This window comes from Mustelus asterias, chromosome 20 (genome assembly GCF_964213995.1).
Source record: "Mustelus asterias chromosome 20, sMusAst1.hap1.1, whole genome shotgun sequence".
Taxonomy (NCBI): Eukaryota; Metazoa; Chordata; class Chondrichthyes; order Carcharhiniformes; family Triakidae; genus Mustelus; species Mustelus asterias.
In genome coordinates this window covers 50,874,580-50,888,657 of record NC_135820.1, presented here as the reverse complement: position 1 = coordinate 50,888,657, position 14,078 = coordinate 50,874,580, and the positions used below count along the sequence as shown (strand labels likewise).

General features: G+C 44.0%; 1 protein-coding gene across 2 annotated transcripts in view; it reads left to right on the top strand.

The window, feature by feature from the left end:
• The window catches only part of LOC144508528 (extracellular sulfatase Sulf-2-like), a 347,976-nt gene that overhangs the window by 231,569 nt on the left and 102,329 nt on the right, over positions 1-14,078 (top strand). For both annotated transcript variants that reach the window (XM_078236521.1, XM_078236520.1), the window contains exon 6: positions 12,084-12,235. In XM_078236521.1, coding sequence (XP_078092647.1) covers positions 12,084-12,235 — 152 coding nt within the window. The remainder of the gene's footprint in view (positions 1-12,083; positions 12,236-14,078) is intronic.

Below are 14,078 nucleotides of genomic sequence, written 5' to 3'. Positions count from 1 at the left end.
AAGCCTTTATACACCAAGAATGGCTTCCGAGGTCACAAACTATGGTAAGACTATACCAAGGCCCATTGTACAAAGGCGCTTTTCCAAATATCCCCCTTTCCACAAAAAAGAAATAAACAGCTTGCATACACTATCATTTGCAGTTGCAAGTCCGGCACATATATGTGCTGGAATTTTACCGCCTCGCCTGCCCGAGGCTTGTAAGATCCCGCCCGAGGCCAATGGAGAATGCCGTTCTGCGAGCCTCGCCAGGGCGGGCGAGGTGGTAAAATTCCAGCAATGGGTCTACAATGAAAATCATCATGCATGTACGGGTCACTCTAGATTACCCACCTTTATTTGTTCCTACACAGTCACAATGTTTAGCTTATGCTGATCTTCCAGTTGTGTGGGTGCAGGTTTTTATTGGTTGTTTGTCTGGTGTGTGCTCGTTGCTGGGGTGGTGTTGCCTCTCTGGGGAATTTCACTGCCATGGCGAGTGTTGCTGCTGTGGTAGATGTTGCTGCTGACCCATTCCCTCTGTTGAGGAACAGTTGACCTCTGGGACTGATAGGTGTTCAGTTCCTGTGTGTTTGGTGAACTCACTGCTTCTTCATCAGCTACTGTGAAGAAGCAGCTTCTTCAGTTCCATGTACATGTCTGAGATTATGGTGACAGATCTGATCGTTCACATTCACCGTGTACAATCGAGGTGACAACCTCTCTATACGGATCCCAAGTTGCCAAGTGAGCTGACTTTTGTTGAGATCATTGAATGTTTGTGCTCTGGCTCTTGGATTCTCAAACTAATTGGCAGCTTTATCATAGTGAAAATTAGCTTTCTGTAATTTCACTTTGATTTTGTCGCTGACTCTTGTTACAACTTCGAACTTGAGTAGCTTTTTTTTAAGCCATTGGAAGAGTAGTTTGGGTTTGGCATGACATTAGTTGCTGAACTGGACTATCATCCATGCCTTGAACAAGTGTGTTTCTCCATTGTAGAATGAGCTTGTACACGTTTGTGCTAGATCAACTCTATTCTTTGCCAATACCTTTGCCAATTTCACTGCTTCACTGCCTTTGCAATTGACAGGGGGTGGTGTGGAGATGATGAGTGGTGCTGAATTTCCCAATCATTTACAAAGCGCATGAATTCTTCACTCATGAACTGAGTACCATTGTCACTCATCACGATGTCAGAAACCATAACGACTGGAATGTGCTTTTGAGCATTCTAAGATCTCACTGGTGGTCATTGACATCAGCTTTCCTCATTCCCAGTGGTCTGAAGAGTAGTTGGCGGTGATGAGATACTTGGTTCCAAAGAAAGTGAAGAAATCTATTCCAAGCTCCATCCATGGTCTGTCTGGGACGTCATGAGCAGCTCTTTAGCTTACTGAGCTTGATGTTCATTACAAGCACTGCACTGGCTGCTGTGGTCCTTAATCTCATTGTTCATGTTTGGCCAGTAAGCACTTCTTTTGCTTACTTCAGTCTAGACCCGATTCCTTGATGGCTTGCTTGAATGTGTTTCAACATCTCTTTCCTCATTTCCTTAAGGAATGATGACTCTACTTGTTTTGTACAAACATAACTTCACTCCTGTATTCCCAATGCTCTCTTCTCACAACACATGTGGTCTTGCATCACCACCTCCTGCAGCCCTTGGAGAGTTGCATCACATTGTGTCTTTTGCTTGATCTGAGCAAGATCCTTGTCTTTCATATTTGTCTCTGCTGGGTTGATGACCTCCAGAACATGTCATGCTGCTGCTTCTGAGTGGATCTGGAAGATTTCACACTCTAGTAGCATCATCAATTTTTTTCAAAGGGTGTGGAGCTGTGGACAGTATGTCAACAATGTACATCCGCTTCCCTTGCTTGTACTTCACTTCCAAATGATGTCTCTGCAAACAAAGTAACATCCCTTGCAGATGTTTTAGAGCCAGTAGAAGTGGTTTGAGAAAGCCACTTTGAAGTTGCTTATGGTTAAACCTGTATATCACTTTCTCTCTCCTGAGGGTTACTCCAAGTCCTCTCTTGTTGGCATCACATTACAGGGTGATTTCATTGTTAACATTGTTGTACCTCATCACTGGCATTGCCATCACTCGTTGTTTAATACAGGTGAAAGCTGCTTCTTGCTCTGTGCCCAATACCACTGAACATCCTTTGCAGTGGGCTTGTGTAGAGGTCCACACTCTGATGACAAATTGGATAAGAACCTAGCTCGGCAGTTCACAAATCCAAAAGTCATTGCATTGTCTTCACATCTGTTGGTTGCTGTAACTCTGCTACTGCTCTCACTTTATCAGGATCAGGGCAAACTCATTTTATTGTCAGTGCACGATCTATGTACTTGACTTCAGTCATCTTAGTTGCAGGGGTTTCTTCTTCTTCAGCTTTTGTTTCATCTGGTGAGCTCTCGATAACAGAGTCACTAGACTCTGATCATGATCTGTGATGGCTTCTTCCATCCTATCTCCATATGTATAGACTAGCAGATCATCTACAATTGCTTCCACTCCTGGAAGATCATTGACTGTCTCATGCTGTCAGTATTGATACACTTCCAGAGCAATAGAAATGTCAAACAGCATGCACAACCATCTGTACCTCCTTAATGGCATCCAGAACTTGGTCAGGAAACTGCTGCTTTCATCCAACTCCACTTGCCTGCATTCATCCTTCACATCTAGAGTAGTTAAGACCTTTGCCTCAGCAAATTAAGACAGAATTTCTTTAATAGTTGGCATGGAGTAGCGAGATCTCTTCAAAGCTTTATTGAGGTCCTTTGGATCTATGCCCACTCTCAGCTTTCCAGTATTTGTCACTGCTGCTGATCCAGCCTGTAGGATTCTCATTTTCTTATTTACTCCCATCTTTTCACGCTCCTTTATCTTTCAAGCTAGACTTGAGGACAGCTGGAACTCTCCTTGGAAGATGCTATGTTATTTGCATGCTCTCATTTACTTTAAGATGATATTCATGAGGAAGGCATCCAGGACTCACGAACATCTTTGTAATTCTCTAGCATTTTTTCATGGCTTTGTGCTGTGCAAAACATTACAGACCTGCTCTGGAGGGCTAGCTGTCTAAGCATTTGACTTGTTTCCACTGAGATAAGAGAATTTTATTTGGAATTGTATTTCTTCTCTCTTCTCATTACATCAGGCTCTCAGCTCAGTCTGTCCTCTCAGGATAAGCATCATTCCATTATATAGCCTCAATTTTATGTTCAGTGGCATCATTTTTGGGTTGTCATAGAATCATAAAATCATAGAATCATCAAATCCCTACAGTGCAGAAGAGGCCATTTGGCCTGTCAAGTCTGCACTGACTCCCTGACGGAATATCTTACCCAGTCCCTCTTCCCCCGTCCTTTCCCCGTAATCCTACACATTCCCCATGGCTAATCTATCATCCTGGACCACAATCATCCTGGACCACAATATCTTCACCTTCAACAACCAGTTCTTCATCCAGACACACGGAACAGCCATGGGGACCAAATTTGCACCTCAATATGCCAACATCTTCATGCACAGGTTCGAACAAGACTTCTTCACCGCACGGGACCTTCAACCGGTGCTATACACTAGATACATCGATGACATTTTCTTCCTTTGGACTCATGGTGAACAATCACTGAAACAACTCTATGATGACATCAACAAGTTCCATCCCACCATCAGGCTCACCATAGACTACTCTCCGGAATCGGTTGCATTCTTGGACACGCGCATCTCCATTAAGGACGGTCACCTCAGCACCTCACTGTACCGCAAGCCCACGGATAACCTCACGATGCTCCACTTCTCCAGCTTCCACCCTAAACACGTTAAAGAAGCCATCCCCTACGGACAAGCCCTCCGTATACACAGGATCTGCTCGGATGAGGAGGATCGCAACAGACACCTCCAGACGCTGAAAGATGCCCTCATAAGAACAGGATATGGCGCTAGACTCATTGATCAACAGTTCCAACGCGCCACAGCGAAAAACCGCACCGACCTCCTCAGAAGACAAACACGGGACACAGTGGACAGAGTACCCTTCGTTGTCCAGTACTTCCCCGGAGCGGAGAAGCTACGGCATCTCCTCCGGAGCCTTCAACATGTCATTGATGAAGACGAACATCTCGCCAAGGCCATCCCCACACCCCCACTTCTTGCCTTCAAACAACCGCACAACCTCAAACAGACCATTGTCCGCAGCAAACTACCCAGCCTTCAGGAGAACAGTGACCAAGACACCACACAACCCTGCCACAGCAACCTCTGCAAGACGTGCCGGATCATCGACACAGATGCCATCATCTCACGTGAGAACACCATCCACCAGGTACACGGTACATACTCTTGCAACTCGGCCAACGTTGTCTACCTGATACGCTGCAAGAAAGGATGTCCCGAGGCATGGTACATTGGGGAAACTATGCAGACGCTGCGACAACGGATGAATGAACACCGCTCGACAATCACCAGGCAAGACTGTTCTCTTCCTGTTGGGGAGCACTTCAGCGGTCACGGGCATTCGGCCTCTGATATTCGGGTAAGCGTTCTCCAAGGCGGCCTTCGCGACACACGACAGCGCAGAGTCGCGGAGCAGAAACTGATAGCCAGGTTCCGCACACACAAGGACGGCCTCAACCGGGATATTGGGTTTATGTCACACTATTTCACATAAATATTTCTGCTTTTTTCCTCCTGAGTCTTTATCATGCGATCCTAGAATCAGAATTTATGTCACACTATTTGTAACTCCCACAGTTGCGTGGACCTGCAGAGTTTCACTGGCTGTCTTGTCTGGAGACAATACACATCTTTTTAGCCTGTCTTGATGCTCTCTCCACTCCCATTGTTTTGTTTCTTAAAGACTGGATTAGTTGTAAGTATTCGCATTCCAACCATTATTCATGTAAATTGAGTCTGTGTCTTATAAGTTCTGTTTGTGAACAGAATTCCCACTCACCTGAAGAAGGGGCTCAGAGCCTCGAAAGCTTGTGTGGCTTTTGCTACCAAATAAACCTGTTGGACTTTAACCTGGTGTTGTTAAACTTCTTACTGAATCTATCTAACCTACACATCTTGGGATACTAAGGGGCAATTTAGCATGGCCAATCCACCTTGCCATCTTGAGCAACTTCAGACAAGTTTGTGAAGTTCATGATATTGGGCATAACACAGTGTCTGTCTGATGCTTTACATTAACTCCTTTTACAGTCATCATTAAATCATTTGTTACCTTGAGACATGGTGGTGCCAATCTGTTCTGAGGTGTAGATTCATTGAAATCATCATCCGATATTGCTTCAGCAGCTGACCTTGGGCTTGCTTTACTTCTTTCCAGGGCGGCACGGTAGCGCAGTGGTTAGCACTGCTGCTTCACAGCTCCAGGGTCCCGAGTTCGATTCCCGGCTCGGGTCACTATCTGTGTGGAGTTTGCACATTCTCCTCGTGTCTGCGTGGGTTTCCTCCGGGTGCTCCAGTTTCCTCCCACAGTCCAAAGATGTGCAGGTTAGGTTGATTGGCCAGGTTAAAAAAAAAATTGCCCCTTAGAATCCTGGGATGTGTAGGTTAGGGGGCTTAGTGGGTAAAATATGTGGGGGTAGGGCCTGGGTGGGATTGTGGTCGGTGCAGACTCGATGGGCCGAATGGCCTCCTTCTGCACTGTAGGGTTTCTATGAAAGCACTTGCGTGCAAAGTGATTCAGATTCTTGCACTTAGAGAACTGTTTTCCCTGGGCTGGACATGTTTCCTTTTCTTTTGTGTGGTGTCCTTCACAATACTTGCACCCTATAATCTGCCTCGATACTTTTGCTGGTACTCCTGTAAATATTTCTTCCACTTCTCCCTTGTCTTACACTTGTAAATCCTAGACTGCATCTCAGCATAATACACAGCGTCATTTGTTTCTCTGTTAATATTCTCCAGTTGATGATTAATAACCTCAGAGCTTCTGTATATGTCAATAGTTTTCTTGCATGTAAGGTTCTCTTCTGTCAGCAAATATGCTTTCACAGCGGGATCTTTTGCTCCTATGATATCCTATCTATCTCTGATCAGATTATCCTTCAGTTGCTCAAACTCACGAGATTCAGCCTGACGTCTTAGTGCAGTCACGTACAGACCAATACTTTTCCCCTCTTCCTGAGTTCTGGTGGTGAACATGAGAAAAGGATTGGATGAAATGGCTGAAAAGCCAGTCAGCGTGCCTTAACGACTATCGCCCGGTGGCTCTGACATCCATCATTATGAAGTGCTTTGAAAGGTTAGTCATGACACAAATCAATTCCAGCCTCCCGGACTGCCTGGATCCACTACGGTTCGCCTACCACTGCAACAGGTCCACAGCAGATGCCATCTCCCTGGCCCTGCACTCAGCTCTGGAACACCTAGATAACAAAGACACCGAAGTCAGACTCCTATTTATTGACTACAGCTCAGCCTTCAACACCATTATTCCTATGAAACTCATCTCTAAGCTCCGTGGCCTGGGCCTCGGCCCCTCCTTCTGCGATTGGATCCTGAACTTCTTAACCCAAAGACCATAATCAGTAAGGACAGGCAACAACACCTCCACAATCATCCTCAAAACTGGTGCCCCACAAGGCTGTGTTCTCAGCCCCCATTATACCCCTTATACACCTATGACAGTGTGGCCAATTTCCGCTCCAACTCGATTTTCAAGTTTGCTGACGACACCACTGTAGTGGGTCGGATCTCAAACAATGACGAGACAGAGTACAGGAATGAGATAGAGAATCTGGTGAACTGGTGCGGCAACAATAATCTCTCCCTCAATGTCAACAAAATGAAGGCGATTGTCATCGACTTTAGGAAGCGTAGTGGAGAACATGCTTTTGTCTACATCAACGGGGACGAAGTAGAAAGGGTCGAGAGCTTCAAGTTTTTAAGTGTCCAGATCACCAACAACCTGTCCTGGTCCCCCATGTCAACGTTATAGTTAAGAAAGTCCACCAACGCCTCTACTTTCTCAGAAGACTAAGGAACTTTGGCATGTCAGCTACAACTTTCACCAACTTTCACAGATGCATCATAGAAAGCATTCTTTCTGGTTGAATCACAGCTTGGTATGGCTCCTGTTCTGCCCAAGACCGTAAGAAACTACAAAAGGTCATGAATGTAGCCCAATCCATCATGCAAACCAGCCTCCCATCATTTGACTCTGTCTACACTTCCCCTGCCTCGGCAAAGCAGCCAGCATAATTAAGGACCCCACGCACCCTGGACATTCCCTCTTCCACCTTCTTCTGTCAGGAAAAAGATACAAAAGTCTGAGGTCACGTACCAACAGACTCAAGAACAGCTTCTTCCCTGCTGCTGTCAGACTTTTGAATGGACCTACCTTGCCATTAAGTTGATTCTTCTCTACACCCTAGTTAAGACTGTAACAGTACATTCTGCACTCTCTCGTTTCCTTCACTATGAACGGTATGCTTTGTCTCTATAATGAGCAAGAAACCATACTTTTCACTGTATACCAATACATGTGACAATAATAAATCAAATCAAATGTTCAGAAATAACATTAGTGTAGGGGTCAAAGTAGGTGTTCTGGGCCCCTCAAATTTCTCAAGACTGGCTTTTCAGCCCCAAACGGAGGTCTAGAATGCAAAACAGCTTGTTGTGCTCTTTCCTCACCACTGATAAGAGTTGCTAACTTATCCACTTTTCTTGTCTAACTGGCAATTTCATAATTCCACCATTGCAACTGGAAGAACTTCCAGGTTATTTTCACATCTCCCTTCATCTCCATAGGAGATGGCATTTGAATATTCAAAGCAATGATGACTCGCCCTGTGATCAATGTCCAGTACAAAGTTGCAGACTGAAGTTTTACTTATTCACTGCTGTTTCTTACAGTGAATGGCTTTCTTACAGGTATCAAGCTCCACCCGATTTCAATGAAATATTACTGACACCGTATTCCAAACGGTGCATGAAATGGCTTCTGTTCTCAAGCTCGTATACATTAAGGATGACACCTCTTATCCTGCATGTGCAGCTCCAGCAATGACCACCACGAGCAAATGGCGCTGCTGAGCTTCCAGTCCACTGGCCTAAAATTTGTTTGAAAGTAAATACTTTAGCAGTAATTGGTGAAAATAAAATCTATAATAGGTTTTTAAAGCTAAGTGGATAAGTATTCTTGGGAGCCGCGCTCCTTAATAATGGTTGCAGTCCCAGTGGCAACTGCGAATTGGTGCTGTGAACAAAATTCTGCCATCTGCCAAAGCAAGGTCTCCTTAGCCCCAATGGTGGGAATTCTGTCCCTGTTAAAATTCTAGCCTAAAATTTGTTAGAAAATAGCAGCAACAACTAGTGAAAGCTAGTGCATAATAGGTTTTAAAAGGTAAGCACTACAGAAAGAAAATATTAAATGGTTATGGGAAAAGGGAAGGCGATGGCCTGGTGGTATAATCGCTAGAGTATTAATCCAGAAACTCAGCTAATGTTCTGGGGACCCAGGTTTGAATCCCGCCATGGCAGATGCGTGGAATTTGAATTCAATAAAAATATCTGGAATTAAAAATCTAATGATGACCGTGAAAACCATTGTCGATGGTCGGAAAAACCCATCTGGTTCACTAATGTCCTTTAGGGGTGGAAATCTGCCGTCCTTACCCAGTCTGGCCTACATGTGACTCCAGAGCCACAGCAATGTGATTGACTCTCAACTGCCCTCGGGCAACTAGGGGGAGGCAATAAATGCTAGTCAGCCAGCGACACCCATGTCCCGTAAATGAATTTAAAAAAGGACACGTTATTGGCACTAAATAACTCTTTCAGAAACTCAAAATTGAGAATGATGGCCCAACACCCTACCCTGCTGTGACATTCTATGAACCTTTGCTTTGTAAAATTACATACCACCTGTGGTTTTAATGGAATTGGGATCAGGGCTCCATCTCGAATCAAGAATCTGTTTTCAATTAAGCTATTCACAAAACCTAGTTTGTTTTTGGCATACACACAAAAGCACTAAAGACTGCATTTTGAAATCAACCAGTGAGGTCCAGTCAAATCAGCCCACAATGCACGTCTTGTCTAATGGTCAGAAATTTTCACTTACAGCACATCAAATAAGATTCGTGTTCAGTTCATACGGAAGATAATGTTGATGATATCTTCTGTGCACTTGTGCTTCCATTCAACTGTACCATGCAACATACATCCTTCAAAATGTTGAAAATAATTTAATATATGATCCGGGACACAAAATGGATAACTATTTTGAGAGCTACAGAAAAGTAAGACACTCCCACATGAAATTTCTCAAAGAGAAAACAAACTTTGTGCCTTTTGATTAACTGGAAACAAATTATATTCCAGTGAGATTGTAGGGTTTTGGACTGACTTTGTCCACTCTTTAGCCATTAGTGGATTGAAGCTAATAGTTTTTGCATTATTTTGTCACGTCGTAACCCCAAGTGATTTCAATATTTCAAAAAGAAACTTTTAGTAGCTCTTAGGGCTAAATGGATCAAGGGAAATGGGGGGAAGGCAGGATCAGGATATTGAATTTGATGATCAGCCATGATCATAATGAATGGCGGAGCAGGCTCGAAGGCCCAATGGCCTACTCCTGCTTCTAGTTTCTATGTTTCTAAGTGGTGCATACAGTTTTAGAAATTTCATGCTCCCAGGATTGATATTTTCTCCTAATTTTCAACTCACAAAGTATGATACTGAGACGAGCCCAAATATTGTCATTTCTTAACTTTTGATATCCAACATAGTTGTCCTGTAATGATTTTGACCTGTAATACAAAACTACATAAGATATATCTGCCATTTTACTGCACATATTCCTTTCTGTTTGATGATTTTAACCACTTTTATTTAAAAATATATCCTATATTGAATAGTTAATTTCTCTTTAAAATCTAATTTTCGATGTTTTTACTAACATAATTTGCTCTACTTTCCAGTGATACCAGCTGTGTTGAAGCAATGCAGCTCAGATTTTGTCCAGTGTGCCTCCAGTATTGGGTGGGTGGGATAGAGAAATTGGATTAGCAGCTTGTTCTAAGTTCCAGCTTTCTTCCACCAGAAATGACAGCAGACATTGAACACTCTTCAATTTGTGTAGGATTGCCAAGTTAATACAAACTGCCCAGAAATCTGGTATTTCTGCAAGTATGTACCCTCCCCCCCTGCACATGAATACAGACATCCTTTGCAAAGGGGTCAGAGCTCGAAGTGATAAATAAAAAGTTTTTCTAAATCTAACTTGGATCAACATCCCTCTCAATACTCCATTGAAGTGTCAACCAAGATTATAGAGCCATAGAATCCCTACGGTGCAAAAGGAGGCCATTTGGCCCATTGGGTCAACACCAACTCTCTGAAAGAGCATTTTACCTAAGCCCGCCCCAAATCCTATCACTGTAACCCAGCACATTTACCACGGCTAATCCTACACATTGTTGGACATTAAGAGGCAATTCAGCATTGCCAATCCATCTACCCTACATATCTTTGGATTGTGGGAGGAAACAGGACACCTGGAGAAAGCCCATGCAGACACGGGGAGAACACAGCGGCATAGTGGCACGGTGGTTAGCACTGCTGCCTCAGAGCTCCAGGGACCTGGGTTCGATTCCCGGTTTGGGTCACTCCTTGTGTGGAATTTGCACATTCTCCCCGTGTTTGCGTGGGTTTCCTCCAGGTGCTCCGGTTTCCTCCCACAGTCCAAAGATGTGCATTTAGGTTGATTGGCCATACTAAATTGCCCCTTAGTGTCCCGGGATGCGTAGGTTAGAGGGATTAATGGGGTAAATATGTGGGGTGCTGGGGATAGGGTGGGATTGTTGTCGGTGCAGACTCGATGGGCCGAATGGCCTCTTTCTGCACTGTAGTGTTTCTATGATTCTATGAACATGCAAACTCCACACAGTCACCCAAGGCTGGAATTGAACCCGGGTCCCTAGTGCTGTGAGACAGCAGTGCTAACCACTGTGCCGTCCTTCCTAGTTTCTGGAACGGACATTGAACTCTCAACCTTTGACTTGGAGAGGATACTGCTAAGATTAAACCAAGAGTACCGCCCTAAGTACCATAGTTGACAAATTATTTGTTTGCAAATCATGATTCTTTGCTAGGGCTGTAATTATTAAACATTCAGGATTTGAAGAGTAAAGGTTGGCTACATCTCATTTGGTGATCTTTTAATGTTCACACCTCGTGTTTTCTGTTCTCTGCAGAGATGCTGAATGGAGATGGGGCACTCCTCTCAGGATAGGACAAGAGGTTACTGTACAAATCAAACAGGATGAATTTCCATGAGCCATGATCCTGGTACTCACTGGAAATCTGCTTGTTTGTTCCCTCAAACATCGATCCTTCCAAACTTTGCAGAGTTAGGGGGATGGCACTCAATTTGCTGGTTCAAACCCTGCACAATTACAAGCACATCTTGTCTACTCACCAGGCCCAATCGGCCAGGAAATTGGCATTCCTGCTCTGTCCAGCCTGGCGACCTCCACCTCCCAGAACACAGAAATTGACTTTCAACAATAATCCATTGCAAATGAGTCAAATCTATAAATAAACCAGTTAGTTAAAAAAAAAGCTCTCTTTACAATCTCGGTCTGGGACCCCTCCCCTCCCAACCCACAATTCCCTCTCACCCATTGGTCATCAATCAGGCTACTGGGAGGCTCTTCCCACTGGTCATTTCAGCCTCCAACCTTATGCTCGATTTTTGTGAGGCCAAGGAGTGAGTGCTGAGTGTAGGGAAATGCAAATCTCAAGGCCATTCTAGAAACTAGACACTTCGGCAGGTTCCCGGATTGGTTTGAGATAATTCCAGTGAAATTTATACCAGGCCAGATAGGATCAACCAAGCAATTTCTGCTCTACGAGGTCAACTGCATATACCTCCTGGCAGCTGGTAACTGCATGACGTCAACAGAGACTTGGGAACAACTCGAGACCTTTTGATGCAGATCTCTGAAAATGAACTGTTCGGCACCCTGCATTTGCTAATCTGTTAATGGGATCTGTTGAATGCAGCAGGCTAAATGCACAGCTGTTGGAACTAGATGATATTTAATTTCCTCCTTTTGTATTCCAGCTTTCTTTGGGAAGTATCTGAATGAGTACAATGGCAGCTACATTCCACCTGGTTGGCGTGAGTGGGTTGGATTAGTAAAGAATTCGCGGTTTTACAATTACACGCTCAATAGAAACGGTGTAAAGGAGAAGCATGGATTTGACTACTCAAAGGTACTTGTCTATTGCATTTTTGCCATGTTCAAGCAACGACTCTCAGACAATGCTCGGCTCAGTAATGCACCTGGTACAAAAGTTATAGTTCTGCTAACCATAGCATTGATTTGATTTATTATTATCACATGTATTGATATACAGTGAAAAGTATTAGTTCTTGCGCGCTATACAGACAAAGCATACCGTTCATAGCGAGGGAAAGGAGAGGATGCAGAATGTAGTGTTACATTCATAGCTAGGGTGTAGAGAAAGATCAACTTAATATGAGGTAGGTCCATTCAAAAGTCTGATGGCAGCAGGGAAGAAGTTGTTCTTGAGTTGGTTGGTACGTGACCTCAGACTTTTGTACCTTTATCCCGACGGAAGAAGGTGGAAGAGTGAATGTCCGGGGTGCATGGGGGTCCTAGATTATGCTGGCTGCTTTTCCGAGGCAGTGGGAAATATAGACAGAGCCAATGGATGGGATGCTGGTTTCTGTGATGGATTGGGCTTCGTTCCAGCCGGAAAGGATGCTTTCAATGGTGTATCTGGAAAAGTTGGTGAGGGTCCTGAGGAGGTAGAGGCATTGGTGGGCTTTCTTAACTTTGGCGTCGGTGTGGAGGGACCAGAACAGGTTGTTGGTGGATCTGGGCACCTAGAAAGTTGTTGTATCCCACTTACCAGCTATTTAACAGTCTTGTGAGTTGTTACAAATGCTGTACAGTTTATAGAATTCAGTATTTCCAGCTGGATTCTCGACGAATACTGGGATTTATGTTGCAACAAAATTTCACATGTAGGTCAATGCTGATACAGTACCTTTACATAGCACACACACAACACATACAGAAATTCTAATTCCCCTAAAAGATCTGAGGCAAAGTTCAGCATTGAGAAAGTAAATATTCATGAGTGCAATTCTTGATAAATTGGAGAGGAATTACTTTTTCTCTTGCTCTTTTACCCAAAATGCTGCAATTCCCTTTAAATCATGCTTTTCTATTCAAGTACATAAATCCTGAAAGCTCTCCTTTCTAGCGGGAAGTGAACCCCATTGTCTGGATTAACAAGGGAGGAGTTTGGGAGGGACTTAAGTCCTCACAAAGTTATGGTTATGTTCCTGAAAATCAGAACTTAAAGTGAATCATTGTTCCCATAGGAATCGGACATTTCTCACCTGGAAAAACAAACATACAAGTTAACGTAGTGTATCGTAAACATGCAGCACTGTGCACTCCTAGCTAGAATAGCTTGCAAAATAAAATAAATCACTGAATATAATAGAAATACTTTATAAATTTAAAGTAAGCGTACTTTAAATTTCCCACACAAGTAACATAGCTTCTGTGTCTCATCCGCAGCACTCCTGAATATTCATTCAACCATTTATTTGCTTTCACTCTGTCTCTCTCCTTGCAAAGGGGGGAGTTTTCCCATCTCGCCCACATGGGAATTGTAGGGGTTGGGTGGGGGGGGGGGGGGGAACCAAGCAGAGGTCCGTTGATCTCGGGTGGGATTTTCTGGTTTTGGGCAGAACATGGCCAAAAATTTTCTGCCCTCAGTCTCTCTTTCTTATTTCCCATTCTGTCTGTCTGTCTGTCTCTCTCTCTCTCTTTTCCTTCCCTTTCCCTTTCTGTCACTCTCATTTCTCACTCTGTGTGTGTGTGTCTCTCTCTCTCTCCTTTCCCAATCTGTCCCTCCATTCCCACTCCCTTTTTCTCTCTTTCTCTTTTCCACCTTTTTTTCCGTCTCATTTTCCACCCTGTCTCTCTCTCTCCTTTCCACTCTCTTTCTCTTTTGCTCGTTACCCACACACCCTCTTTCTTCACCCTGTCTTTCTCTCTCCATTCCCACTCTGCTT